Source organism: Talpa europaea, assembly GCF_964194135.1.
Source record: "Talpa europaea genome assembly, chromosome: 6".
NCBI lineage: Eukaryota > Metazoa > Chordata > Mammalia > Eulipotyphla > Talpidae > Talpa > Talpa europaea.
In genome coordinates, this window is record NC_140072.1 from 14,524,858 (window position 1) to 14,552,746 (window position 27,889).

Genomic DNA, 27,889 nt, shown 5'->3' on the forward strand with positions numbered 1-27,889 from the left:
TTGCCTTGACTCCTACTAAAGGCAGAGGCCAGGCAGGTCCAACCACCCCGAAGGGTCCTTCAAAATCTGTCCTGGAGCCTAGGGTGCCTCAAGTCCAAAGGGCTGCAGGGCCTCACCGAAATGCTAATAACTACTAACACCTTAGAAAATGTGCCAGTCAGCTGAAAATAAAGCCTTTCAGGAGATTCCAGATACCTGGGGCTAAGTGGAAGGAAGGGAAGCTTGGCTCGAGATGAGCTCTGGCAAGCTTCGCGCCGGCCCGAACCAAAGGCAACACTCCGTCCCTGCCGGCGCAGCCCCGCGCCCGGTCGTCAGGGCCCCGGGCCACTTGGGGCAGCTTCTTCTTACCTCCGTGGCTAAGAAGGTCCCGCCGCCCTCCCTGAGATCAGCATCTCTCCCTTTTTCTGCAGAGGCAAAGGACACCAGGAGTGAGGCAGGCGCCTCTGCCGCCCCTACCCCTTCGCCGGGGCTGCGGACGCAGCGCGGGGTCAGCCCTGAGGTGACGGGGACAGCGCGCCCGAGGTGTCCCCAGCTCGCCTCCTCCCGCCGGGCTTTGCCCTTCGTCCTCGCGCCTCCTTCACCCTCGCCCGCCCTCCTCCCTGCCTCCCGCCCGCCCGCGAGGCGGCGCGGGACCCCTACCACCGCGCCGCGGCACCCTCCGCTCCTCGCGGGCCCCCACGCCGGGGCCGGCTCGCCCCGCCCCCGCCTCTCTCCGCATCGGCCCACACGCTCCCGGCCCGCCCCCGGCCGGCCCACTTGCCGGGTTTCCACACGTGGGGCCGGCGACCGACGAGGAGCCGGGCCCGCCGCGCCCCGGCCGGCCCGCGGGGCCCCGCCCCTGCCCGCCCCCGCGCCGCCATGTTGCCTGCGGGCGGGGGGGGAGGGGGCGGCAGGGACGCGGACGCCGCGCCGGGCGCGCGGCGCTCAGGGCGGGGGCGCTGGCGGGAAGGCCTCGGCCGGGCGCGGAGGCGCCGCGGCGGGGGTCGGCCGGGCCTCCCGGACGCGGGCTGCGCGGCGCAGAGAAGGCCCGGGCCTCCGCGAGTGCGGCGGCGCCCGGCCCGCCCCGGGGCGACTGGCCGGGCCGGCGAGGCCACGCCCCGCGCGGCGGGGGCAGGGGCGGGGCCGGGAGCGCGGGTCTCGCGAGTCGCCGCGGACTGAGGGAGCGGAAAATGGCCCCTCGCTGGCCCGGCGGTCCTGGGCCCCTGGTCCCCTGGGCTGCGGCCTTGCTCCTCGCGCTGGGCGTGGAAGGGGCTCTGGCGCTACCCGAGGTACAGCAGCAAGCTCGAGGGCGAGCTAGCAGGCTCGGCGGCCAGCCGCGGCCCCGCCAGCCGCCCCCGGCGCCCCCTGCCCCCGCCCGGCTCCCGCTCGGGTTTCTTCCCCGAGGCCTCGGGGGCCCGCGGCAGCCCAGGCAGCTGCAGCCCCGAACTATCACGCGGCGCTGGGCCTCTGGCCTGCCAGCGTCCAAAGGCCTTTGAAACTTGACCTCCTCGTTCCTCAACCTTTGAATAACTAAGTTGTTCCTTGTACAGACACGTCCCCTGGGTGTTCTGCAAGCTCGCGGCGCACGAACGCCGCATTTTGAGCGGTGGCAGGACTGTCCTTCGTGCAATGCTTGATGAGGTCCTTGTGTTCCTTTATACCAATCTGGGGCTGTCAGGTTGAGAAGTCACCGGAGAAAGCATAATATGTTTGATTAGTGATCCTCAAAGATAGAACTTTCTCTGGTACAGGAAGTGCCTGTTGCGCTGATTGGCAACTGGCCCTAAAGGAAGAAAGACATCTAGCCAAATCTGATATTAAAAAAAAAAAAAAAAAAGGTAGGACACTCCTCTCCCCTGTGTTGGATAATTCCAGAGAGGTGTTCTGGCAGTTAACTTTTGGTCCCTGTTCTTTTCTTGGCTTTTCTTTGTAAAATGCTAATATATTTCTGTCTTCTGCAGATATGCATCCAGTGTCCAGGGAGTGTACACAATTTGTCAGAAGTGGCCCATTACTGTAAGCAGAATCCTGTGGGAATGCTGCAAGCCCGCTGCTGCCTGAATCAGAAGGGCACCATCTTGGGGTGAGATGAAGAAATCCCTGGATATTGACAGTTCCCAAGCTGAAACATCAAGGCTGGCCCAATTGGCTTTTAGGATAAATATTGGTGTCTAGTTTAGAAACATCAACACCATGATTCTCAAGACTTCTAAATCTATCATAGCATTTTCAGCTTGCTAGAAAGCCCATTAGTTATCCTTGGTTGAAACACCTTAAAAGTGTTTTTCCTGTTTAAAAAAAAAAAAACTTTTATGGCCCCGTTTTAAAAATGAACATTGTTGTTTTGCATATTATCAAGTCTTTGGATTGTTTACTTTGTGTCTGAAATAACCCCCTTTGTCTTCAAGATGTGCTATTGTTTCCTTCCCTTTCTGATCAATTCATATTTGAAACAAAACTCTTCCTCTTGTTCCCTTATTCAGGTTAGTACTAAATTTGCCTGCCTTGAGAATCCACCTATTTTTATGACTTCAGCTTATAACTGTTGTAGAGCAACCCCAATACAAAACGGGGTGCCTGACTGTGGGTCCTCACCCGTGCGCTTAAAAGGACTTATCAATGCTCTACTGCAGGCACACGCGAAAGGTTAATAAAAGGTTTATTTACAAGGGAAGGGGAAATGAGGAGATGTATAGCTCAGGGAGAAAAGTGGGAGACAAAGTTTTAAATGACTCCTACCTGATCTGCTGATTAGGAATCCCAAAATGGCACTCTGAGAGCTGGTGGCCAGCCAGGAGCGGTGAAGCCAGGAGGCGAGCGATAGCGAGCCACCCCAAGGCCCACGTGTTTGGTTTTTATATCCAACCAGGCTGCCCAACTCCACCCTCAGGTACCAGCCACCTTCCCTTTGGTGGTGACGGGATTTGTCTTTCCCAGTATCTGATGGCTTTAGTCTGGAGTGGGGGTGGGGTCCACAAAGCCTGTATGGGATTAGCTCAGGACATCATTTCCCCCTAACAGGTACATGTGGATAACTCTCCTTCCTTTAAACATTCTCTCTTGAATGCACCCTCACTTCAGCCTCACATGACATGTCTTTCTTCCTTTTCCTCTTAATTTACCTAAATACCTCTTTTGTTACACTTTCTGAAACCTAAATTATTTCCGTTATCACTCTCTTGGCTGTAGCATTAGATTTCTAACTGTCTGTGCCCCCAGGATAAAGTTCAGGCCATGAGCTATCTATCACAAACTAGCCCCGACCCATCTTTTGGACATCCTTTCCAATTATTTGTCCACTCACACGGTCCATGAGGATCTGGCTTGAGCCTGCCTCCAAAGGTAATCCACCTTAATTTCTTGGGTCAGGCCACTCTCCATACCTGAAATTGTGTTCCAGCACCAAATTAATACATCTCCATCCTTTGATTCCAACTTCATTTTGTGAATGCTCCCTACTACTAAATAGCAAACTGGTAACATTTTTTACTTTCTCAAATCCTTAGTGTCTGTACTCCTCAAATTTATATACACTGGTAGTGTATATAAATACACCTCTGTGGCTTCTTGGACTGTGTAGAACAAGCAAATTAGCATCGGATTTATAGGAGAAAAGAAACACAAATTTAATTACATGCATATTGAGAATTTACATTGCTGTAAGTTTTAAAGTAAATGGGATAGGCCAGGGTTTATATTCGTGAGCTAATGAATGGAATGGGAGTCTACCACCATTATTTCATGGAGAGAGGCGGGGTGTCTCACATGTCAAAAACAAATGCTCTAGATATTTGACATAGACCAGTGTCTTTGATAAAAAGATTGCTCCTGGAGATTACCCTAAATCTGGGAAATCTTCATTCTTTTTGTTCATGGTAACAGTTTCTCTTGAAGCCCCCAGGGCCTTGATTGACTTTAGTGCTACCTGCCAAGGTGACATACTGAAAAAAGCCTATCTGAACAATGTTGAGGAAAGCTATCCTTTGTCCTGTGATTTCTTTCATATTGTAATTTAGTGTTTATATTGTTAGTATTTTCTTTTAATTTATACATACAAGCACTGGGTACAGTTAGAAGCGTGCGGAAGGGTGAGAGAATTCACCAGAGCCAGAGCAGGGAGCAGAGCAGGCAGAAGGACCAAAGTACACTGCTGAGGGGAGCAGCCGGTGGCAGGAGAGGTCTGCACGCCATGTGGGACCCTCCTCCGGTGGCCGGGGTGGCCGGAGAGCAAACCGGTGCTGCAGAGGCTGTGGGCAGCTTTCCAACCCAGCGCTCAACTGCTGCGCCACCGGGGAGGCCCCTATATTGTTAGTATTTTTGGTGATGGTCTTATTCTCCTACTACATTGTAAGCCACTTGAAAACTAAGATGCTAAGGCTGTGTGTTTTTTCATTCTCCTAATTGTTGCTGTTAATTAGCCATCAGTAAATATTTGTAGAATAAAGGAACAGACAGCAGTAGATATTGATGGAAAATTATGCATCATGGTTCTTAATGTCCAGTAGTTTATATTCAGTCTGTGGTACAAAATATACTTGGGAAAAATTTTTCATTTATGGTGACTTGACAAGAAACACATTTCTTCCAATATATGCACAGATACATAATTCTATCCAATAGAATTTTCTCCCATGATGGAAATGTCTTGTATCTTTACTCTCCGGTGATACCACTAACTTCATGTTAGTGGTTATTAAATTCTTGAAATGTGGCTAGTACAAATGAAATACTGAATTTTTTAATTTAAATTAAGTAGCTATATGTAGCCAGTAGCAACTGAATTGGACAATGCAGGGTTAAAATATCTTGCATCTAGTGCGTGGCACTGAACACAGCTATGTTCAATTAATATTAGCTGAATGGGGGGTTGTATTAGCTTACCATGGATGAAGAGAAGAGGGGCATATAGTTACACTAATGCTTTATTTCTTCAGGATAGATCTCCAGAACTGTTCTCTGAAGGATCCTGGACCAAACTTTCCTCAGGCATATACTGCTATCATCATGTAAGTTCTTAGTTGGCCTCCCCCTAAAAGGTGAATAAGGAAAAGGATTGATGGGAAGGTGTTTGAGGAGGGACTCCTAAAAGATGCATGAATGTTAATCACTAAATTTGGATCACTCAGAATGAACACCGATTACCAGTCTAGGAAGATGTATAACTGGAAGTAGAGTGTTTTCCTAGGGCTCAGTACTAACAAGAGTATGCTTTTCAGAGATCTTCGAGAGAACCCCCTTAAGGATGACTTGGCTGGCACCTTCCGTGGCTTTACCCAGCTCCAGACTCTGTGAGTAAGGCTGTGGGTTGGGCAAGAGACTCTGAGAGGGCCAGTGCTGTGAGCTCAGCCACTTTGGGCTGCATATTGTGATTGCCTGTGTTATGTTCAGGGTACTGCCACCAGATGTCAAGTGTCCTGGAGGTATCAAAGCCTGGGATATGGTCACCATTTATAACGACAACCGAACCTGTCAAGGGCAGAAGAATCTTTGCAACAGCACTGGAGACACAGGTATACTGTCTCCCCCCCATCCTGCTGGGAACTGCCTTTCCTCCCTTCTGTTCTCCACTTAACAGAAAGATTGTAAAGTGCCCTTTATTCTGGTTTCTGAGGTTCTAATCTCTTGGAAAGAAAAGGTCTTAAAATATATTTATTATTGTTGTTGCAGTAGTTGTTCTGATTATCTGTATCTTCTACCTTTGACCTCAAATGGAGAGACTCTAACTTGAAGTAGATGTTTGAGAAACATATCTAATGAGATGCAGTGAATGTTCTGTTTCTCTCTGACTCCCAGAAATGTGTCCTGAGAATGGATCCTGTGCGCCTGATGGTCCTGGTCTCTTGCAGTGTGTTTGTGCTGATGGTTTCCATGGCTATAAGTGTATGTGCCAGGTGAGGCATTAGACCTTCAAATTGGAGATTAGAGAAATACACAGAGCCAGAACCCCTCTGAAAGAAGAGTCAGAGACCAGAAGCTGATGCAAATCATGTAGAGAAGGACACTAGGAGAATTGTTCTAGAGGAGGGAATGGGCAATACCAATAAAGTAGGAGACTTTAGTTTTTTTTTTTAAAGATTTATTTATGCATACAAGAGCTGGGGTATAGGCCAGAGGTGTGGGAGGTAACAGGATTCACCAAAGACAGAGTGGGGAACAGAAGAGGCAGATTGACTGAAATACACTGCTGAGGGGAGCAGCGAGCGAGACAGGAGAGGTCTGCTGCGCCATGTGGGTTAGCTTCCTGGCGGGGGATCGACCTCGTGCTACAGAGACAGTGGATAGCTTCACAGCGCTGTGTCTTACTTAACCCCATGCACCACCAGGGAGGCCCATAGGCTTTAGTTTTTGGTGTGATGCTGAATGAGATTTTTTGTTCTGTTATTCACAGGGTTTTTTCTCACCGCTTCTGTTCTTTGGGATTCTGGGATCCACCACATTATCCATCTCCATCCTGCTTTGGGGGACTCAACGCCGAAAAGCCAAGGCTTCCTGAACCGTATATGAGTCTTCCTACAGACCTAAAGGTCATCTTGAGCTACCCTAGCCCAGCCAGGGAGATTTGCTTCCTTGACAGGCATCGTTGGTCCACGAATCCTCAAGGTTGAGGGCGCCATTGGAAGGAAGACATAAAATTATGCAAGCCTGTAGTGCGGTGGGCACCCCCAGCCAGGACTGGACTAGTAGCAGTTCCTACTTGTGCTGTTAACTGTAATAATAAACACCTGGTTCTTCGTTCTTTTCTTTTTCTAGGGAAAGGCGCCCTGGCTTTGTGTGTGTCTTGGTTGTGGTGGGAGAGGGCCTGGGAGGAGCGGGCTGGATCTTCCAGGTTTCCCCAGCGTCTCCTCGGCCCGCCAGGACCGCCCGGCCGCCCCGCCCCTTACGTGCCCGGCCCCGCCCCTCACGCCGCCCGCAGCCCGCGCCGCCGCAGTCGGCCGCCGCCCAGCGCGCCCGGGATCCTGCGCCCTGCGCGCCGCCCGCGCTGCAGCCTCCGGCGCGGTCGGCCACGTGGACCCGCCCGGGCGCGCCGTCCTCACGTGGCTCCGGCACCGGCTGGGGCGTGCTGCGTTTCCCGCGTCTCCGCTCGCCCCCGCCTCTGAGCTGCGTCCCCATGGCGGCCCTGGTGCTGGAGGACGGGTCGGTCCTGCGGGGCCAGCCCTTCGGGGCCGAGGTGTCGACTGCCGGGGAAGTGGGTAAGCGAACCCGGCCGGCCGCCGACCTCTTCCCGCTCTCTGCTGCCCCTCTCGGCCCAGTCCGCCCTGCCCGGACCCTGCCATTTTCCTGCCTGGACCACCCCCACCCCCCACCCAGTATCCGGGCGCGTGGTCCGCAGCCCCTTTCATCCTCTCGATCAGAGCAGCCTCCGCCTGGACCCCCGCGTCTCCGGGGCAGTGTTCCGAAGAACGCCCCGCCTGAGCCCCCGCCTGAGCCCCAGCCCTGCCTCTCTCTTGCAGTGTTTCAAACCGGCATGATCGGCTACCCCGAAGCCCTGACTGATCCCTCCTACAAAGCACAGATCTTGGTGCTGACATACCCTCTGATTGGCAACTATGGCATCCCTCCAGAGGAGGCGGATGAGTTCGGTCTCAGCAAGGTAGCCACGCCCATTGCTTTCTCTAAGTTTTTTTCAAATCGGACTGTTGTTGCAGGGAAGGCTTTGACATTATAGTAGGCATCCTGGAGAGAAAAGATACACTGGAGTGGATTTTTACACAGAGGCAGGGCCTTTAGTACTTTGTTATGCTAGAAGTGCTGGAGACCAAACCAGCGTTGGTGAGGAGCCAGTGAAGACTTTTTAGGGAAGATTTTTCTGACGGGCAGTCTTATGGTGAATGGGAGCAGTGCTTGAGATTATACGGATTAGTGGGAAAGAGACCTGAAACCAAACCCACCCTTGCCAGTGATAGTCTCAGCTCACCTACTAAATCAGTGAAGGGCATTATCTTCTAAACCAGCTTGCCTGGCCTCACTTCTACCAATTTTCAGTAAAGTTGTTACCTCTAGGTAAGGAGACTCAGTTTCCTCCCACCGTGAAGTTTTTTCATGTACTTTCTCCTTTGAAACTTGGAATCTAAATTGCCCTCTGAGAGTCCCGGCAATAAAGAAATAAATGCAAGTTAATGTGGAAGTCACCAGCGCCTAGGTGCAATATCCCTCACAACTCATTTGGTCCTGATTCCCAACATGCTGAGCCTTGAATTCTAAATTTGCCTCCCCAGTCACTCTGACACTTGGGAGAAGGAGCTCTAGATAAGGGACACACTTGTTATTCCTGGAAAACACTAGTGCTCTTTATAAAGCTGGAGCCGCATTGTATTCTGGTTGATCCAGTATCTTGGTCAACACATGCATCAACTCTAAGCACACAAAATTTGAGTTTCTAAACCTGCAAAATTGAGGCCCTGCCAGAATGAGGGCAAGGCCTTCTAGTGCAGACTAGTCTTCTTGGCCACAGAGAATTCTAACCAAACTGTTCGTGATCCCTAGAGGACAGTGTAACATCCATTTTCCTTTAAATCTTCCTCTACTAAGAGTGTAATTTAAAAACATGGCTCCCTCCCGCACAAGCTACCTGAGAATTTATTTAGTTATTGAATGTCTGTCTATTGGGTAGCAAATTAATGTTATTTTTCTATAATAATCTCCTAAGGGCTATGGGGATATAATCGTGCCCAGCCTGAACCTTTATTTAGTAAGGTATTGTTCACCTACCTGCTTTACTGTTTTCATCACACTGATTATAATCTTGTTTACATGCTGCTTGCTCATTTTTAGTCTCCCTAAGTAGCAAATTAAAATCATGAAGATAGGCAACTTGTCTTCATTCATTTTTACTCACCACCCCACCCGCTACAACACCTAGCACCCCACAGACACTCAGGAAGTATTGGCTGCTGTGTGCCACACACTTTTGCTCTTGAGTTCAGAATTCTGTGAGGAAGATACAAACACATTAGTAATGCAGTGTTAAGTGACAAGAAAGTGGAAATTCAGTGAGCTTAGGTGAACTCTCAGGAGGCAAAGCTGCCGTGATGAGTAGGGGTGGCGTCACAGCGGATTTGTGGTCTTTGTTTTGGATAAAAGAGAGGAGGAAGGGGAAATTTGTCCTTTTCAATTATTAATCACACACCCTGGGCCCTGTGTTTGGTGTTTCACACCGAGGCAGCATCATTGGGATAGGGCAAAAGCTTGAGGTATCTGGTGCAGGTATAGTAGGTCGTTTGGTGTGGCTGCAGTGCAGGTGTATATACGGGGTAGAGAAAGGTGCCGGGGGAGGCATGTAGCCCCGCACTCCTCACCGTCTCCTTCCATCAACAGTGGTTTGAATCCTCGGGGATTCACGTGGCAGGCCTGGTGGTGGGAGAATGCTGCCCCACGCCCAGCCACTGGAGTGCCACCCACACCCTGCACGAGTGGCTGCAACAGCATGGCATACCTGGCCTACAAGGTAAAGTACAATACAGGTGTGTCTGGGCAAAGCACAGGTGCTTGGATGGAATGAATAAAAACAAGATTTCTGTATCCTACTGGGACTCAAGTCCATGGTTGTGATGGAATGTACCTCCCTTGGAAGGGTTACATTGGAACCTGGGCCTGGAGGAAACAACTGGGCTCTTGTTCAGGTGGAAGATTTCAAACAGAAAATCAACTCAGGGTTAACTGTACCTCACCTCTGCTACCACCCCACCCCCCCAGATTATTTTGAAGCAAATCTAGACATTGTATCATTTCATCCATAAATATTTCATTATCTATGAAAAAGAAATCCTTTTTAAGACTTAATGATAACATACATTTTAAAAAGTTGGGCCTCCCCAACTTTTTGGGGAGCACTGGGTTGCAAAGCTGCCCGCAGCCTCTGCAGCACCGGTTCCATCCCTGGCCTCCAGGTGAGGGTCCCACATGGCGCGCAGACCTCTCCTACTCCCCTCAGCAGTGTATTTCGTCAGTCTGCCTGCTCTGCTCTCTGCTCTCACTCTGGTGAATTCTCTCACCCTCCCTTCTGACTGTACCCAGTGCTTGTATAAATAAATCAATTTTTTTTAATTAAAAAAATTAAAAAATAAAAATAAAAAAGTTCATTTCTAATATGACTAAATGTCCAGACAATGTTTAAAATTTTCCCAATTATCTACTTTTTAAAAAACTGTTTATTGAAATCTGTACTTAATGCCCACATATTATGTCTGTGTAACCTATGGGTTTTGTAACTTGCTTGAGGAAAATAGCACACTTTTCCTTTTAGGGTAGCCCAGACTGCATTTTGTTGATAATGTCTAGGTAGCTTTTTTGTGTGTGTTTGGGTATTTTTATCTATAGATAGATCTAGAGTCGTGGTTAGTTCCGCTGTAATCTCTCTGACAAGAATACTGGGTGCGAGTGTACTTCCATCAGGACGGCCCAGGATTTTGACTTGGGGCTCTGGAGTGAAAGTGCCTCCGGAGCCTTTAATTCTACATTAATTAGTTTAAATTTAAATTTAATTCTAAATTTGCCTCCCCAGTCACTCTGACACTCGCATGACTGGGTGGGGGTGTGACCTCACAGAGTGGTGTTTTGACAGGAGTGGACACTCGGGAGCTGACTAAGAAGCTGCGAGAGCAGGGGTCCCTCCTGGGAAAGCTGGTCCAGGATGGGACAGACCCTTCATCCCTGCCATTCTTGGACCCCAATGCCCGCCCCCTTGTGCCGGAGGTCTCCATTAAGGTACAGAGATAGCACGGGAGAGCGGGACAAGCTGTAGCGCCTTAGAAATATCTGCCCATGACTGGGATACTCACTTGCGGGAGAATCGGAAGAGGCCTTGGAAGAGGGATGTTGGTGTGCATGTATCTATACCGAGAGATCACAACTGCCAACCATCAACCCTATTTCTCTATTCCTCAGGCTCCCCGGGTCTTCAATGTAGGAGGTACCCCGCGGATCCTTGCTTTGGACTGTGGTCTCAAATACAATCAAATCCGGTGCCTGTGCCAGCGTGGCGCCGAGGTCACTGTGGTGCCGTGGGACCACACATTAGACGGCTGCGGTGAGTAGCTAGCGTCGGTGCAGGGCCATGGACAGGCAGCATGGGCGGAAGATCTGTCCCTCGGTCCAGTTGCTAAAAGTCAGCATGAGTTGCGGGGAGGAAGATGGCGATAAGGCCTTTTACTCTGACGGTCAGGGCTGGAAGTGTGTCTCTCATGTGGAAGGTTTTTGATGTCGTCTTTCCTCCCCGCTGCAGAGTATGAGGGACTCTTCCTGAGCAATGGCCCTGGTGACCCCGCCTCCTACCCCAGTGTGGTGTCCACACTGAGCCGCGTGTTATCCGAACCTAATCCCCGGCCTATCTTCGGGATCTGTCTGGGGCACCAGCTGTTAGCCTTAGCCATTGGGGCCAAGACTTACAAAATGAGGTAGGACTTGTACAAGGAAGAGGAGCCTAAACTTTGACAGTAGAGCGGGGCATCTTGGGAATGGAGATCGAGTTGGTGTTTATTAATGTTGAGAAAGGACTGGGTCAGAGTCAACTGGGGCTGGTGAGGGGGTGAAGGGAGAGTGAGGAGAGCCTGTCCCTTAGCACACTTCCATTTCCAGATATGGCAACCGAGGCCATAATCAGCCATGCTTGCTGGTGGGCACTGGGCGCTGCTTCCTGACATCCCAGAACCATGGGTTTGCCGTAGAAACAGACTCACTGCCAGCAGGCTGGCATCCTCTCTTCGCCAATGCCAACGATCGTTCCAGTGAAGGCATCGTACATGACAGCCTGCCCTTCTTCAGGTGAGCCTGGGTGATTCTGGCAGGGTAACTAGATTGTGCAGCTTTGAAGCCCCCTGGGACTTGAAGATGGAAAAGTAAAGAACAGTAGTGGACCCCAGACGTGTTATACTACCCCTCTCCATGGCTGCCCCGGCCCATGTCAGTGATGACAACGGGTTTTGTGATCTTATCTCTTCTACAGTGTCCAGTTTCACCCAGAGCACCAAGCTGGCCCCTCAGATATGGAACTGCTTTTTGATATCTTTCTGGACACTGTGAAAGAAGCCATAGCTGGGAACCCTGGGGGCCAGACAGGTAAACACCCGAGTAGAACAGAGCTGTGGAACTAAGAATATGGCTGGCTCTAGGATGGGGATGGGGTGGACACACCCAGAACACTGATAGATCTTTAGGAAGTTAAGGGGGTGGGGTGGCTTATGTGTAGTCTAGGAGCACAAATGGGGTGGGGAGTGGGGTGGGATGGCAACCAAGCCAAAACAGTTGGTACGTGCTTCTTCCTTTGAAAGGAACTCCGGAGTTGGGAGGCTTGGCTTCTGCCTCTGCCCTGGTGTCTTCTGAACCCCAGATGATCTCTCGGCCTCATTCTATTCTAACATTCTTTGACTTTTCTCTGCCTTCACAGTTCGAGAGCGGCTAATTGAGCGCCTCTGTCCCCCTGGGACTCCCACCCCAGGCTCTGGGCTTCCACCACCCCGAAAGGTTCTGATCTTGGGCTCAGGGGGCCTCTCCATTGGCCAAGCTGGGGAGTTTGACTACTCAGGCTCTCAGGTAGGGTGTGCTCGTGCCTGCCTTCCTGGATGTGACCCTCAGGAGTGGACAGAATCTTGAGAAGGGGGGAGGCACAAACATTGTCACAGGGAGGAAATGAGCCAGGAGGTCACGGGGCTATGGGGAAAGGTGAGGGGATAAGGAATAGAGAGAAGAGAAGTGTCAGTGAGAAGCCACTCACAGCTCTGCTCTGCCGTTGAAGCTGATGGGCCATTCTTGTCTCTCAGGCAATTAAGGCCTTGAAGGAAGAAAACATCCAGACGTTACTGATCAACCCCAATATTGCTACAGTGCAGACCTCCCAGGGGCTGGCTGACAAGGTCTATTTCCTTCCCATAACACCTCACTATGTAACCCAGGTAAGGTTGGGGGACATCTGAGGAGCAAGGGGACCCTGTGATCACTTTTGGTTTTAGAGTTCTTTGATGAGCTAGCTACCTAACCCCAAGATCTTCGTGCCTGTTACTCCCTGCTGTTCAGGTGATCCGTAATGAGCGCCCAGATGGCGTGTTACTGACTTTTGGAGGCCAGACAGCTCTGAACTGCGGTGTGGAACTCACCAAGGCCGGTGTGCTGGCTCGTTATGGGGTGCGGGTCCTGGGCACGCCTGTGGAGACCATTGAGCTGACGGAGGATCGGCGAGCCTTTGCCTCCAGAATGGCGGAAATCGGGGAGCACGTGGCCCCCAGTGAAGCAGCAAATTCTCTTGAACAGGTTCGAGGGGTAATTGAGGGAAGGTCGGACGTGGTTTTCTTCCTATTTTATCCTCTCTGGGTCCAGCCACCCTCTTGACAGCAGGAACTCAAGGTATAGTAGCTTGATCTGTTTTTCGTCTCTTCCACTTGCTGCAGGCCCAGGCAGCTGCCGAGCGACTGGGGTACCCTGTGCTGGTGCGTGCGGCCTTTGCCCTGGGTGGCCTGGGCTCTGGCTTTGCATCTAACAAAGAGGAGCTGTCTGCTCTCGTGGCCCCAGCTTTCGCCCATACCAGCCAAGTGCTGGTAGACAAGTCCCTGAAGGGATGGAAGGAGATTGAGTATGAGGTGGTGAGAGATGCCTACGGCAACTGTGTGACAGTAAGTGATGGCAGGGGTGGGAAGTGGGGGGAGCAACATCAGGCATTGTGAGCTCCTGTACGAGCAGAGGCCAGTCTGAGATTTGGGGTTCCATTGCCCCTCAGACCCTAGATGGGTGCAGGCCCACAGGCAACAGGACTCTGGGCTGCAGCCTCCCACCTCTCCTGACTCCTCTCAGCAGTGACTTCACGGGCCCTTCCCTCCACAGGTGTGTAACATGGAAAACTTGGACCCATTGGGCATCCACACTGGTGAGTCCATTGTGGTGGCTCCGAGCCAGACACTGAATGACAGGGAGTACCAGCTACTGCGACAGACAGCCATCAAGGTGACCCAGCACCTGGGAATCGTTGGGGAGTGCAATGTGCAATATGCCTTGAACCCTGAGTCTGAGCAGGTAAGGCTCTAGGTCCTGGAGCTGATTTTCTAGCTGTTGAACTGCCTTCTATAATTTTGGGGCCTCAAGGCTAGGAGGCTCCATCACCTCTGGAGTAGAAGCCAGGATTGACCTTGGTAAGGTTGGGCCATGGGGGAGGAAAGTCCTTTGTTATCCATCCCTTTGGGGAGGGTTTTCCTTTTCTTGCCTTCCTGAGGTATCACTGAGGCAGAGCTTTTAGGCTAGTTACCTGCTGATTGTTTTCTGTTCTCCCTCTTGCAGTATTACATCATCGAAGTGAATGCCAGGCTCTCTCGCAGCTCTGCCCTGGCCAGTAAGGCCACAGGCTATCCACTGGCTTATGTAGCAGCCAAGCTAGCTCTGGGCATCCCTCTGCCTGGGCTCAGGTAAAGGGTCGGGAGTGAAGAAATCATTCTGGGATAAGGGTATGAATAGAACGTTAGCCTAGATTTATGAGGATGGAGAGAGCTATCTGGAAACTTGCCCTTGACTTCTGCTCTCTCTTTCTGACACCCCCACTCAATGGCTCCCAGGAATTCTGTGACAGGGGGAACAGCAGCCTTTGAACCCAGTCTGGATTATTGTGTGGTAAAGATCCCTCGGTGGGACCTCAGCAAGTTCCTGCGCGTCAGCACAAAGATTGGGAGCTGCATGAAGAGTGTTGGTAAGAGATGTATCCCAAGAGACCCCTTAGATCTCCAGAATATCGGAGCTCTCTGACATGGCCTTCCAGTCCCTGTTTTAACCACTTCTTGGGTACACATTTCCTTAACTCATAGAGGTATTTCAAACCACAATAGTGGGCCTCATCAGGAGTGGGGATCAAAAGCAACTGGAAGTCTGTCGGACACATGCCACCTCCATTCCCAGATGGCACGTCAGAGTCTGTGGGACGCTGACAGCCTTCAACAAGCTCATCTCTCTCACTTTACAAATGAATAAACTGAGGTACCCACAGAAGGAAAGTGTGGGACTGCACAGAGGCAGAGCCAAAAACTGAAGACTTGGCCTGCTTCCTGGTTCTGTGTCCCTCTGCTACATACATAGGTTGCCTGTCATTGGTGAGACCAGTTCATGAAACTCCACCCACAGCATTTCATGGCATCTTGCCCATTGCCTCATCAGTCGGCTTTTAATGCCAGTGACATTTTGTTCTCCATGCTTGTTTTAAATACTAAGACTTCAGAGAAATAACTGCTGTTTTCCTGTGAATCCTTCTAAATCCAAGTCAGCACAGTGGCAGCCACTCTCAGCTTATCTCTTGTCTGGGCACTTTGTGCCATGGTCACTAAATGAAATGTTTTTTCAACACCATGTTTAAGATCAGAGACCTTTTTCATAAAAACTAGTGAACTCTGAATGGGTGTAATAGCCTCCAAGTGGGTATGGTGGGTATGATGGAATTGAGTTAATTGAGTTACTGTGCTTCCTCAGGGATCATAAATTACCTTAGCCTGTCTTCTAATACATTTCACCCAAAGCAAGCATGTACATGTGCCAAAGTGTCATCAGCATAAAAGATCAGAGCAGCTCACTGTGCTCCAGATTTTTAGTAAGAGCAGTAGTAGCCTTTAAGCAACTAAGTTCTAAGCTCATATTATTTCTGAATTTTTAGAAGTCTTACCAGACTGCCAAGTTGTTCCTTCTGGAGATGACTTCCTGTTATATGAAAATTTTAATAAACATGGGAATGAAGCCATAATTAAATTGTGGCTAAAAGAAATAGATTGAAAATAGGACAAAGAGCAATTCCTAGATGAGACATTCGAATTTGATCTTTTTGAGTAACCTTTGTAACTTATTAAAACAAGTAAGATACTTGAATCAGGGGCCGCCCTGGTGGCTCAAGGGTGTAAGTCTCAGTACTGTGAAGCTATTTGCAGCCACTGCAGCATGAGTTTGATCCCCCAGCCAGCCAGGGAGCTACCCACATGGCACAGACCTCTCCTGTCTCGCCCACTGGTCCCCTCAGCAGTGTATTTCAGTCAGTCTGCCTGTTCTGTCCCCACTGTGTCTCTGGTGAATTCTCTTACCCCCACACCTCTGGCCTACAGCCCAGCACTTATGTGCATACATAAATAAAATAAATCTTTGAAGAAAAAAAAAGGGCCTCCCTTGTGGCACAGCAGGTTGAGTGCAGCACTGTGAAGCTGTCCGCAGCCTCTGCAGTGCGGGTTTGATCCCAGCCGGCCGGTGAGAATCCCACATGGTACAGCAGACCCCTCCTGTCCTTCCCACTGCTTCCCTCGGCAGTGTATTTCTGTCGTCTGCCTGTTCTGCTCCCTGCCCTGTCTCTGGTGAATCCTCTCACCCTCCCGTGCCACTGGCCTGTACCCCAGCTCTTGTATAGAAAGAAAGAAATCTTTAAAAAAAAGATACTTGAATCACTGAGAAGAGATATTCTAACCAAAAAAAAAAAAATCTTCCATAATCATTTTACACAAAAATTATCCCTCAATGAAACACCGTAAGTCTCCCCACAGGAGCTGCCTTGAGAGTCTCCCATATTCTACAGACATTCTGGGGAGTCCCTCACCTCCACACCCTCAGTCCTTCCACCCTCTCCTTCCAGGTGAAGTCATGGGTATCGGGCGTTCATTTGAGGAGGCCTTCCAGAAGGCTCTGCGCATGGTGGATGAGAACTGTGTGGGCTTTGATCACACAGTAAAGCCAGTCAGTGATATGGTAAGCACGCCATTCCCCCAGTAACACCCCCAAAGTGGACCCTGCTGCTCTGCCCCCAGCCCATGAGCTGGCCGCCCAGTAGTGCCAGCAAGTTGGTACTGTGCAGCTGCTGCTCTTTGCCGAGGTTTTTTTTTTTTTTTAAGCTGAATCTTTTTTTTTTTTTTTAAGATTTATTTATTTATACATGCACTGGGTACAGTCAGAAGCACGGGAGGGTGAGAGAATTCACCAGAGCCAGAGCGGGGAGCAGAGCAGGCAGAAGGACTGAAGTACACTGCTGAGGGGAGCAGCGGGCGGCAGGAGAGGTCTGCGCGCCATGTGGGACCCTCCTCCGGTGGCCGGGGAGCAGCCGGGGATCGAACCGGCGCTGCAGAGGGTGCGGGCAGCTTCACAACCCAGCGCTCAACCGCTGCACCACCGGGGAGGCCCTCTTTGCCGAGTTTTGTGATGTCATCTCATGAATCGTTCTATAAGGACAAATTGTTAGATTTGTTTCCATGGGTGAGGAACTGAGGCATGGGGAAGTTGTAGAACTTGCTCAGAGTTGGTAAAGTGTGCGAGGTTTTTGTAGTTGCGGAGTCTGCACTTTAAACCATTTCCTTTCCTGCAGCCATTGCGCTCATGTGCAGGCTTTGTAGCACTGGCAGGAGGTTGGGACATACCCTTAACACCCTACCAGCTGCCTCTGCACAGCCCTCCTGTACCTGTCTGCCCTCTCACCCTTAGGAGTTGGAGACTCCAACAGATAAGCGGATCTTTGTGGTGGCGGCCGCCCTATGGGCCGGCTACTCGGTGGAGCGGCTGTATGAACTCACCCGCATTGACCGCTGGTTCCTGCACCGAATGAAGCGAATCATCGTGCACGCCCAGCTGCTGGAGCAACACCGCGGACAGCCTTTGCCCCCAGACCTGCTGCAACAGGCTAAACGCCTTGGCTTCTCAGACAAGCAGATTGCCCTCGCCGTTCTGAGGTCAGAGGTGGTGGTGGGCTGGATCAGAGGGAGGCTGGGAGATGAGTTGAGCAAGGTGGGGCAGAGAATATTTTATTAGTGAGAGACTCTGAAGAGAGAGAATGGGAGCTTTGGAGACTTCTAACCTCCATCCCCGGGATGTTTCCCTCCATTCCCTGCCCTGGCCTCTCCTCGGTCCATGCCCCACTCCCAGGGCCTATCTTCTGACGCTGCTTCTCCTTTAGCACAGAGCTGGCTGTTCGCAAGCTGCGTCAGGAACTGGGGATCTGCCCGGCGGTGAAGCAGATTGACACAGTGGCAGCTGAGTGGCCAGCCCAGACAAATTATTTGTACCTGACGTACTGGGGCACCACCCATGACCTCACCTTTCGAACACCTCATGTCCTGGTCCTGGGCTCTGGCGTCTACCGTATTGGCTCCAGCGTTGAGTTTGACTGGTGTGCCGTCGGCTGCATCCAGCAGCTCCGCAAGGTCCGGAAGCTAGTCTTTTGTACCATTTTCTCTGCCCTTGCATCCACTGCTGCACCTGCCCGCCCACCTGCACCTAATCCTGACACCTTTTTAGTTCCTACCCTTACATTCTTATAGGGCTTCAGGGTGGAAGGATCCCCGGAGGTCACCTTGTGCCCCAGGCAGGGCACGTGTCTCCTCTCCAGCACTTTGTAGCTGCTTTCCCAGGACCTGCAGCGCTGGCCCTTCCCAATCTCTGCAGCTATTTCAGAGCTAACCGGCGTGGTGGCCTCTGAAGTTGGGGCTTTGGCTGTTTCTCCACACTCTTCTTCCCTCCAGTTTGCTAAATATCGTTCCCTCCCTGTTGCAGATGGGGTATAAGACCATCATGGTGAACTACAATCCAGAGACGGTCAGCACAGACTATGACATGTGTGACCGACTCTACTTTGACGAGATCTCTTTCGAGGTGAGAAGACTGAAGGCTGGGTGGCTGGCTCACCAAAGGTTCTTTGGAACTTGGGAGGTGAGGGTTATAGGGGGAGGACGAGCCATGAGCAAGAAGACTCAGCTCCCTGACCTTGCTGGTCCCCCCCTCGGTGCAGGTGGTGATGGACATCTATGAGCTGGAAAACCCTGAAGGTGTGATCCTGTCCATGGGTGGGCAGCTGCCCAACAACATGGCCATGGCCTTACATCGGCAACAGTGCCGGGTGCTGGGTACCTCACCAGAAGCCATTGACTCAGCTGAGAACCGTTTCAAGTTCTCCCGGCTCCTTGACACCATTGGCATCAGCCAGCCTCAGTGGAGGGAGCTCAGTGACCTGGAGGTGGGCTGGGGCCTGGAAGGGGGCTGGAGGCTGGATGATGTTGTAGGTGAATGTGGCCAACCCAGCTACACTCCCCGTGCCTTTAGTCTGCTCGCCAGTTCTGCCAGACCGTGGGATATCCCTGCGTGGTGCGCCCCTCCTATGTGCTGAGTGGTGCAGCTATGAATGTGGCCTACACTGACGGGGACCTGGAGCGCTTCCTGAGCAGTGCAGCAGCTGTCTCCAAGGAGCACCCTGTGGTCATCTCTAAGTTCATCCAGGAAGCCAAGGTGTGAGGCTGCAGACAGGTGTCTGAGGGCAGACTCCCAGCCTTGGAGGCAGCGCCCCTCTGGTTTGCAGAAATGTGTGCACAGCGGGCTGGGAAGGGTGGGTGGCTCTGTGGTGGTGGGAGGAGGGCAGCATCCTAGAGCAAGACAGAAGAAAATGGTCCCTGCCCTACAGCACATTTCCCTGTGCACGCGCCCCCCCCAGGAGATCGATGTGGATGCTGTGGCCTGTGATGGCGTGGTGGCGGCCATTGCCATCTCTGAGCACGTGGAGAATGCAGGTGTGCATTCAGGTGATGCCACGCTGGTGACGCCACCTCAGGACATCACCACCAAGACCCTGGAGCGAATCAAAGCCATAGTGCATGCTGTGGGCCAGGAGCTGCAGGTCACTGGGCCCTTCAATCTGCAGCTTATTGCCAAGGTAGTAAGAGGGAGCTCAGGGAAGGGCTAAGGGCCACGGTGTCAGGGAGCCCTCATCAGAGTAGGCAGGAAAGCTGGGAGGGGTTGTAGCCAGGGCCTGCAGGGCTGTCAGTCACCCTGAACCCTCTCCCAGATTGGCCACCCAAGTGAGGGGAGAAGTCAGGGCCAGTGAAGTGTGTTAGCGAGCCTGGTCTCTCTCTCCCCACCCCAGGACGATCAGCTGAAGGTCATCGAGTGCAATGTACGTGTCTCTCGCTCGTTCCCCTTCGTCTCCAAGACACTGGGTGTGGACCTGGTAGCTTTGGCCACACAGGTCATCATGGGAGAAGAAGTGGAGCCTGTGGGGCTCATGACTGGTTCTGGAGTCGTGGGGGTAAAGGTAAGAGGGGTTGAAACCTTGGGGTAGTGATCACAAGCAGGGAGGAAGGTAGTGGGAGCGGGTTCCCTCGGGGCACAGGCTAGAAACCTGGGGCTTACTGTGGGCGAGGCCTTGCTGTACCTCAGGGTGGTGAGATGGCTTTGCCCTTGGACACTTACACACCAGCAGTAGGAGGCAGGAGACGTGAGGTCCAAACCCAGCTGCATTGTTGAACAGCCTTGTCACCAACCTACGTAACAGATGTAAACAAAATGCTAAAGGAGTTTGCAGCCCTCATAAAGGGGTGACCTGGGGGAACTGAAGGGGAAAGGTGGTCTTTGAATTGCGTCATGAAGGGTGGTCAGGATATGTGGTTGGCAGAGCTGGTTAAGGAAGTACTCTGGGGTCAGGGAATTACCTGGTGGAAGCTGAAAGAGAACCCAGGGCGTGTCTGGGAAGCAGCTGGCTGGTGTGTGTAGGCCACGCATGGGACAGCAGCAGGGAAGGCTGGCCCTCCTCTTCAGATAAGACAAAGGGCAGGGGACCAGAGCTGCCTCTCCTGGGGGCGGGGGTCCCCTCAAGCCTTGTCCTCCTCTTATCTCCTGTTCCCACAGGTGCCCCAGTTCTCTTTCTCCCGGTTGGCGGGTGCTGATGTGGTGCTGGGAGTGGAAATGACCAGTACAGGGGAAGTGGCTGGCTTTGGGGAGAGCCGCTGCGAGGCCTACCTCAAGGCCATGCTGAGCACCGGCTTTAAGATCCCCAAGAAGAACATCTTGCTGACCATCGGCAGTTACAAGGTACAGACTCCAGGAAAGACCGAGAGGTGGGGCAGGTGGCCGTAACTCTGGGCAGTGCAGGGCAGGCATGACAACCCCGTTGTCTTCCTGCTTGGCTTAGAACAAGAGTGAGCTGCTCCCAACGGTGCGGCTGCTGGAGAGCCTGGGCTACAGCCTCTACGCCAGTCTGGGCACTGCTGACTTCTACACGGAGCACGGCGTCAAGGTAGGGACTCCCCTCCCCACCCCAGTGGCCCTTCCTGCAAGGATATGAAGACGTTGCATGTATTTTTTTACGTAGGTGTGTGGGCTCATACTGCAGAGCCCTTGGCAACCTAGATTTCATTAACATAATGCCAACATCTTCCCTGTCAAGAAATACATTTTGCCACTAGCAAATAGAGCAACCCTGGACTCCAGCCTATGGGTCCCCAGTCTCCCCATCACGGGCTCCTGGGCCAGTCCGCCTTTCTTCAGGCAGGTCTTCCTGACCACTGCCAGGCTCAGGTTGACCCTGACCTTGTCTCCGGCCACAGGTGACAGCTGTGGACTGGCACTTTGAGGAGGCAGTAGATGGCGAGTGCCCACCACAGCGAAGCATCCTGGAGCAGCTGGCAGAGAATCACTTTGAGCTCGTGATCAACCTGTCAATGCGTGGGGCTGGGGGCCGACGTCTCTCCTCCTTTGTCACCAAAGGCTACCGCACCCGGCGTCTGGCCGCTGACTTCTCCGTGCCCCTCATCATCGATATCAAGTGCACCAAGCTGTTTGTGGAGGTAACAGACCCAGGTGCCAGACACAGCCAGTGTCGATGGAGGAGAGAAAAGTGAGGGGTCATGGGGCCGGGGAGTCTCGGTATGAAACGGCATAGAGAGGGAGGATCCCGGTAATGGGAAAACCCAGTCTCTACCTCCAACTCCCAGGGTGCCCTTAAATCAAGCTAATGGTGGTTTCCACCCGCAGGCCCTTGGCCAGATCGGGCCAGCTCCTCCTATGAAGGTGCACGTTGACTGCATGACTTCCCGAAAGCTGGTGCGGCTGCCTGGTAAGTGCGTCTGTGGGGAGAGCCAGGTTTCTGGGCACTGGTAGGACAGAAGCTGCGGGCACAGTGACAGATAAGCTCCTCCCTGGACTGCAGAGCAGGGACCAGTCCTCTGAGCGCTCTTGAGCGCTCCTCCCTCAACCGACTCCTGATGACTCAGATCCTCACTGCCTCAGGCTTCTCTCAGTGGCTGCTAATCTTCCTGCCATCTCCACTAACCTCCTTGATGCCCTTCATGTCTCTGAATCTCCTCTCATGTTGAATCTTCCTGTCATGATGCCGCCTCTGTGTTCTCAGGATTGATCGATGTGCATGTACACCTGCGGGAACCAGGTGGGACACACAAGGAGGACTTTGCCTCAGGCACTGCCGCTGCCCTGGCGGGGGGCGTCACCATGGTGTGTGCCATGCCTAATACCCGGCCCCCCATCATTGACGCCCCTGCCCTGGCCCTGGCCCAGAAGGTGAGCCCCTGCCTCCCTGAGCCGTTCTATGTCTGCCCCGACCCAGGGGTCTCTGCCTGCAGGTGCCAGCCTGGCATGGGTGCCGGTGGGCCTTAACTCCTATGCATCCTTTCCAGCTGGCAGAGACTGGTGCCCGTTGTGACTTTGCCTTATTCCTTGGAGCCTCGTCGGAGAATGCAGGGACCCTGGGTGCTGTGGCTGGGTCTGCTGCGGGGCTGAAACTGTACCTCAATGAGACCTTCTCTGAATTGCGTCTGGACAATGTGGCCCAATGGATGGAGGTGAGTGTGTGGGGAAGGAGGCAGCCAACTCCTCCAGCATGAGGGCCCACCTGGTGGGCTGACCAGGAGGGACTGTGGGCTCTGATAAGCACAGAATCAGGCTCCACACGCTCCCTGAAGATGCTTTCTGTCCCCAGCACTTCGAGACATGGCCGTCCCACCTGCCCATAGTGGCACACGCGGAGCGCCAGAGTGTTGCTGCCGTCCTCATGGTGGCTCAGCTGACCCAGCGCTCGGTGCACATATGTCATGTGGCGCGAAAGGAGGAGGTGAGAGGACACCACAGGGCCCAGTCCCTGTAACAGCAGGAGGCCAGGTAGTCCCTGGGGGCAGGAGGGTGTGATGGGACTGCTGGAGCCAGCTCCCTCAGCATGTCTGCCCCATCTCTCAAAGAGAGGGGGGATGCTGGCTGTGTGTAGACTTAATAGGGCAGGGCACAAAGGGGGACCTCAGGCATCCCTCTACTCTCCCCCAGATCCTGCTTATTAAAGCTGCAAAGGCACAGGGGCTGCCAGTGACCTGTGAGGTGGCCCCCCACCATCTGTTTCTGAGCTGTGATGACCTGGAGCGCCTGGGGCCTGGCAAGGGGGAGGTCCGGCCTGAGCTGGTCTCCCGCCAGGACGTGGAAGCCCTGTGGGAGAACATGGCTGTCATCGACTGCTTTGCCTCAGACCATGGTGAGAAGGCCCACAGGGCTTGTGCCCAGCTCAGCGACTGGGCCCAGCCTGGGCAGTACCCCCGCCCTGCTCTGTGGTAGGTGCCCGACAAATCCCCATGGGAAGATGAACAAGCAAGTCCCATTATAAATGAGGATGTGTGGTCCCAGAAGATAGCAGCGGTCCCGTTTCTCTGTCTTCCAGTTCCCAGAAAAAAATGGTTGTCCTGCGAGCATGTGTGACTTCCCACAGGGGGAGGCATTTGGTCGCGAGGGTAATGATCTCTTTCTCCCAGCACCCCACACCGTGGAGGAGAAGTGTGGGCCCAGGCCTCCCCCTGGCTTCCCAGGGCTAGAGACCATGCTGCCTCTGCTGCTGACGGCCGTGAGCGAGGGCCGCCTCAGTCTGGACGACCTGCTGCAGCGGCTGCACCACAATCCTCGGCGTATCTTCCACCTGCCCCCACAGGAGGACACCTATGTGGAGGTGCGGGAACAAGGGCCCAGGAGGTGGGGGCTCTCCAGCCCTGGATCCAGTCCGTGATAGGGCCTTCCCCTAGTATAACCTGTGACTCTGGGCAGGTGGACCTGGAGCACGAGTGGACAATCCCCAGCCACATGCCCTTTTCCAAAGCCCGCTGGACTCCCTTTGAAGGGCAGAAGGTGAAGGGCACTGTCCGCCGTGTGGTCCTGCGAGGAGAGGTGGCCTATATCGACGGGCAGGTACGTATGTGGCCCTTGCCGGCCTCTTCATGCCTGCCCAGCTCATCTGTGCAACCCCACTGCCCCCCCCCCCCCCCCGCCCCGGGTCCTCCCAAACAGCTTTCCTCTTGGCTTCCATTCCTGTGGCTCCCAGTTCTGGGAGCCTCACTCGCCTGCCCTGCTTCTCTCTGCAGGTTCTGGTGCCCCCAGGCTATGGGCAGGACGTCCGCAAGTGGCCTCAAGGGACTGTTCCCCAGCTCACACCGTCGGCCCCTGCTGCCAGTGAGATGACCACGGTACCCATGCTGCTGCTTGGCCAGGGGGTGTGGTCGGGGCGGGGCTGGCAGCACAGACATCTTCACTGGATGCTTAAAATCCCCACCACCAACCTTTATGTCTCCTGCGAAACACAGGATTAACTCTCAATTTCAGAGGCTTCCTTCCAGAAACAAGCCGATGATTAACCGACCCAGAGCTGTTGGGGGCCTGTCCTGGGGTTAGCACACATCTCTAAGGGCACATGTGTGTGCCCGTTGAGGGCAGCACAGCAGAACGGTGGAGCTGAGTGGAGATGATAGAAGGAAATCCCTGTGGGCAGTGAGAGTCGGGCTTTTAAGGGATTTAATTTGAAGAGGATTTGGGTCACTTACTTTTCAAAACCAATGTTTTCTCTCCAGACACCTGAAAGACCCCGCCGGGGTGTCCCAGGGCTCCCTGATGGCCGCTTTCATCTTCCACCCCGAATCCATCGAGCCTCTGACCCAGGCCTGCCAGGTAAGAGAAGGTCCTTGAAGTGGGGGATGGGGGCCACCTGGGCTTGGAAGAGTAGGGATGGGCTCCTCTCCCCGCATTTTCCCGAGTGGACCAGCTCAGGCCCAGGACCTAGTCCAGGCCTCCTCCCAGCACCCACCTTTGTCCACTCACCCTGTGCTTCCCACCAGCCCCTCCTAGTCCAGTGCACCACACCCTCCTATGCCTCGATCAGCTGCCCAGCGCCCCACAGCTATACTCATGGGCCCTTTCTTGTTGTGGGCAGCTGTGTTCCTCCGCCCAGGAGCTGGGACCCCACAGGGCAGCAGAGCGTGGGGTAAATCCAGGTTGCTGCGTGGTGTGAGCCTGGCCATTCCCCTTGCCTAGGATCCCTTGGCCAAGTGGGAGGACCCCGGGAGGGTACCACTACCCCCACACAGCTGCCCCTGTGGGAAACCACATGTCCGCCCTCCCCTAACTGGCTGTAATTACTGTCGTGTGAGTTGGTTTAACACGTCCACCGTGATCCGGAGTTTGGGAAAATGGATACTCTTTGCAAACCTCAGTGACAGGCTTACATCTCTTCTGTCGCCCTATTTGTAGCTGAGGAGCCAAAGGAAAAGTCCTCTCGGAAGGCAGCTGAGCCAGGTGAGAGACTCCCCCTCAGCATATGCTCACCTTGGGGACCTTTATGTTCTGGCCTGGGTAGGAGGAACCCTCTGACAAGCCTCTTCTGCCCCGTCCCTCACTGCAGAGCTGATGGGAACCCCTGACGGCACCTGCTACCCTCCACCACCAGTACCTAGACAGGCGTCACCCCAGAACCTGGGGGCCCCTGGCCTGCTGCACCCCCAGACCTCACCCCTGCTGCACTCACTAGTGGGCCAACACATCCTGTCCGTCCAGCAGTTCACCAAGGATCAGGTGCCTGAGGGAGGGAGGGAGGACGGAGCCACCCAGAGCTTTGAGGACGAGAACGGGGGCTCGGGCCGCGGGGGCCATGGCCTTTCCCAGTTACTTGGGCTCTTTCCCAGATGTCTCACCTGTTCAACGTGGCACACACGCTGCGAATGATGGTCCAGAAGGAGCGGAGCCTCGACATCCTCAAGGTCAGGGTCAGGGCTGCGGGCAAAGGATCCAGGCTCTTACCAGCCCCACAACCCTTGACAGCAGGGCTGTGCAGCGGCCAGAGGGGGCTCCCTCCCCTGGCACAGGACCCCTCTGTGTCCGAACCCCATGCTGTAAGGAGCGGCCTCCTCTGCCCTTCCAGCCAGTATGCGCTACGCATCGGTCACAGGAGAGCCAGGCTATTTCCTTCTCTCAGAGAGTCATGTCTCATTCAGACACAGTGCGATGACATTTTGGAGGCAGAGCCTCTAACTTGGAGTGACACTAACGGTGGGGCAGCCAGGCTCCGACAGGTCAATGGGAGGTCTTCTCCGGACACCCTTTCTGTGTACATTGGGGAGGCAAGCAGTAGCCTGTGTGTCTCCAAATGAACACGCCCATGTACACACTGAACTTTGCCCTCTGCCCAGGGAAAGGTAATGGCCTCCATGTTTTATGAGGTGAGCACGCGGACCAGCAGCTCCTTTGCAGCGGCCATGGCCCGACTGGGGGGTGCTGTGCTCAGCTTCTCGGAAGCCACGTCCTCCGTCCAGAAGGGCGAGTCCCTGGCTGACTCCGTGCAGACCATGAGCTGCTACGTGGACGTCGTCGTGCTTCGTCACCCCCAGCCCGGAGCCGTGGAGGTGAGGCCGGCAGTGCCCCAGATGGGTTGGTTAGGCTGGAGCCAGCAACAAGAGGTCCCTTCTGCTCATAATTTCTGTGGATGCACGTGTCAGGATGGACCCAATGGGTGAGGGGACCCAGAAGGGCTTGACCGAGGTCTGGGGGAGGCCACGGAAGTCAGAGACAATTCTTGTTTTCCCAGCTGGCAGCCAAGCACTGCCGGAGGCCGGTGATCAACGCCGGGGATGGGGTTGGCGAGCATCCCACTCAGGCCCTGCTGGACATCTTCACCATCCGGGAGGAGCTCGGGACCGTCAATGGCATGACGGTGAGGAGGTGCCAGGCTTGGAGGCCTGGAGAAGGAGGGTAGTTGGGGAGTAGGTTCTCCATTCTGGGGTGCGTTGCATCAGGGAGGCCTAGATCTGGTCCTGAGGCTGAGAGCTTTCAGATGGCAATGGGTGCTCATCCTGGGGGCCTCTGGGTGATGGTTCCTCCCCTAGATCACAATGGTGGGGGACCTGAAGCATGGACGCACGGTGCATTCTCTGGCCTGCCTGCTCACCCAGTACCGAGTTAGCCTGCGCTACGTGGCACCTCCCAGCCTGCGCATGCCGCCCAACGTGTGGGACTTCGTGGCTTCCCGTGGTACCAAGCAGGTGAGGCCCTGGGAGGCAGGGTAGGGGTAGGGGGTCAAGGGTGGGCTGTCAGATCCCTGCCCTGCATTCACCCTGCTCTGCCTCCTCCTCCCCACCAGGAGGAATTCGAGAGTATTGAGGAGGCGCTGCCAGACACGGACGTGCTCTACATGACTCGGATTCAGAAGGAGCGCTTTGGTTCCACCCAGGAGTACGAAGCTGTGAGTGCCCGGTTGAGACACTGGGGCTGTAGCTGCTGGGCGTGCTGCTTAGAGGCCGGGCAGGCCAGGCCAGAGCCTTTGGCCCCTTAGTTGTGATAACTGTGGGCTGGGGGCGGGGGGAACCCAGAGCCACCCCTACACTGAGGCGCTGATGGGCCGTCTGCCTCGCAGTGCTTTGGCCAGTACATCCTCACTCCGCACATCATGACCCGCGCCAAGAAGAAGATGGTAGTGATGCACCCAATGCCCCGAGTCAACGAGATAAGGTAACACGGCACCAAAACTGGAGCCACACTGGGGCTGGCCATGGGTGGGCACTTGGTCCTGGACGGGCCATGGGGCTGAGGCTCACTCTTTCCTTCTCTTGCAGTGTGGAGGTGGACTCGGACCCCCGGGCAGCCTACTTCCGCCAGGCCGAGAACGGCATGTACATACGCATGGCCCTGCTGGCCACCGTGCTGGGCCGCTTCTAGGGCCCAAAAGCTCAGTCTCTTCTCTTCACGCCCAGAGACTGGGCAAGGAATCAGTGCCCCCCACGGGGGCAGCACACTTAGTAGGTATTCTGTCTGGATGCCCTAGATACACTTAGTAGGTATTGGGGGCATCCCAGTGTCACATGCTCATCTGCACACACATGCGGACGGTGCTTCAGGCCCTGGACCAGGCTGGAGC

The 27,889-nt window shown here is 53.9% G+C and overlaps 2 protein-coding genes across 6 annotated transcripts; both read left to right on the top strand.

The window, feature by feature from the left end:
* Positions 1 to 956: 956 nt before the first annotated feature.
* ATRAID (all-trans retinoic acid induced differentiation factor) lies at positions 957 to 6,693 on the top strand. Its single transcript, XM_084235727.1, has 7 exons — positions 957 to 1,268; positions 1,941 to 2,062; positions 4,914 to 4,985; positions 5,196 to 5,267; positions 5,368 to 5,489; positions 5,773 to 5,870; positions 6,368 to 6,693. Exons 1-7 carry the CDS (start codon positions 1,170 to 1,172, stop codon positions 6,470 to 6,472), a joined length of 690 nt encoding a protein of 229 aa, XP_084091853.1. The 5' UTR covers positions 957 to 1,169; the 3' UTR covers positions 6,473 to 6,693.
* A 394-nt stretch (positions 6,694 to 7,087) lies between these two features.
* Positions 7,088 to 27,726, top strand: CAD (carbamoyl-phosphate synthetase 2, aspartate transcarbamylase, and dihydroorotase; the record flags this gene model as incomplete). 5 transcript variants are annotated; one of them, XM_084235817.1, is made up of 45 exons in its annotated part: positions 7,088 to 7,169; positions 7,431 to 7,570; positions 9,295 to 9,424; positions 10,541 to 10,683; positions 10,864 to 11,005; positions 11,201 to 11,372; positions 11,554 to 11,739; positions 11,921 to 12,033; positions 12,362 to 12,507; positions 12,735 to 12,866; positions 12,988 to 13,221; positions 13,359 to 13,580; positions 13,789 to 13,977; positions 14,239 to 14,363; positions 14,511 to 14,641; positions 16,550 to 16,662; positions 17,389 to 17,633; positions 17,858 to 18,104; positions 18,454 to 18,552; positions 18,689 to 18,913; positions 19,000 to 19,182; positions 19,385 to 19,603; positions 19,814 to 19,981; positions 20,575 to 20,757; positions 20,858 to 20,962; positions 21,273 to 21,512; positions 21,700 to 21,781; positions 22,076 to 22,242; positions 22,359 to 22,523; positions 22,661 to 22,792; positions 22,999 to 23,200; positions 23,475 to 23,665; positions 23,761 to 23,901; positions 24,075 to 24,176; positions 24,558 to 24,654; positions 24,917 to 24,967; positions 25,234 to 25,278; positions 25,385 to 25,554; positions 25,665 to 25,739; positions 26,169 to 26,381; positions 26,564 to 26,689; positions 26,862 to 27,017; positions 27,116 to 27,217; positions 27,389 to 27,483; positions 27,588 to 27,726. In XM_084235817.1, the coding sequence occupies 45 exons, from the start codon at positions 7,088 to 7,090 to the stop codon at positions 27,688 to 27,690; spliced, it is 6,729 nt and encodes a 2,242-aa protein (XP_084091943.1). In that variant the 3' UTR covers positions 27,691 to 27,726. The 5 variants fall into 5 exon arrangements, with proteins under 5 accessions (XP_084091943.1, XP_084091944.1, XP_084091946.1 ...); XM_084235818.1 differs by lacking the exon at positions 24,917 to 24,967; XM_084235820.1 differs by lacking the exon at positions 24,917 to 24,967 and having other exon boundaries at positions 26,169 to 26,198.
* Between the last annotated feature and the right edge of the window lie 163 nt (positions 27,727 to 27,889).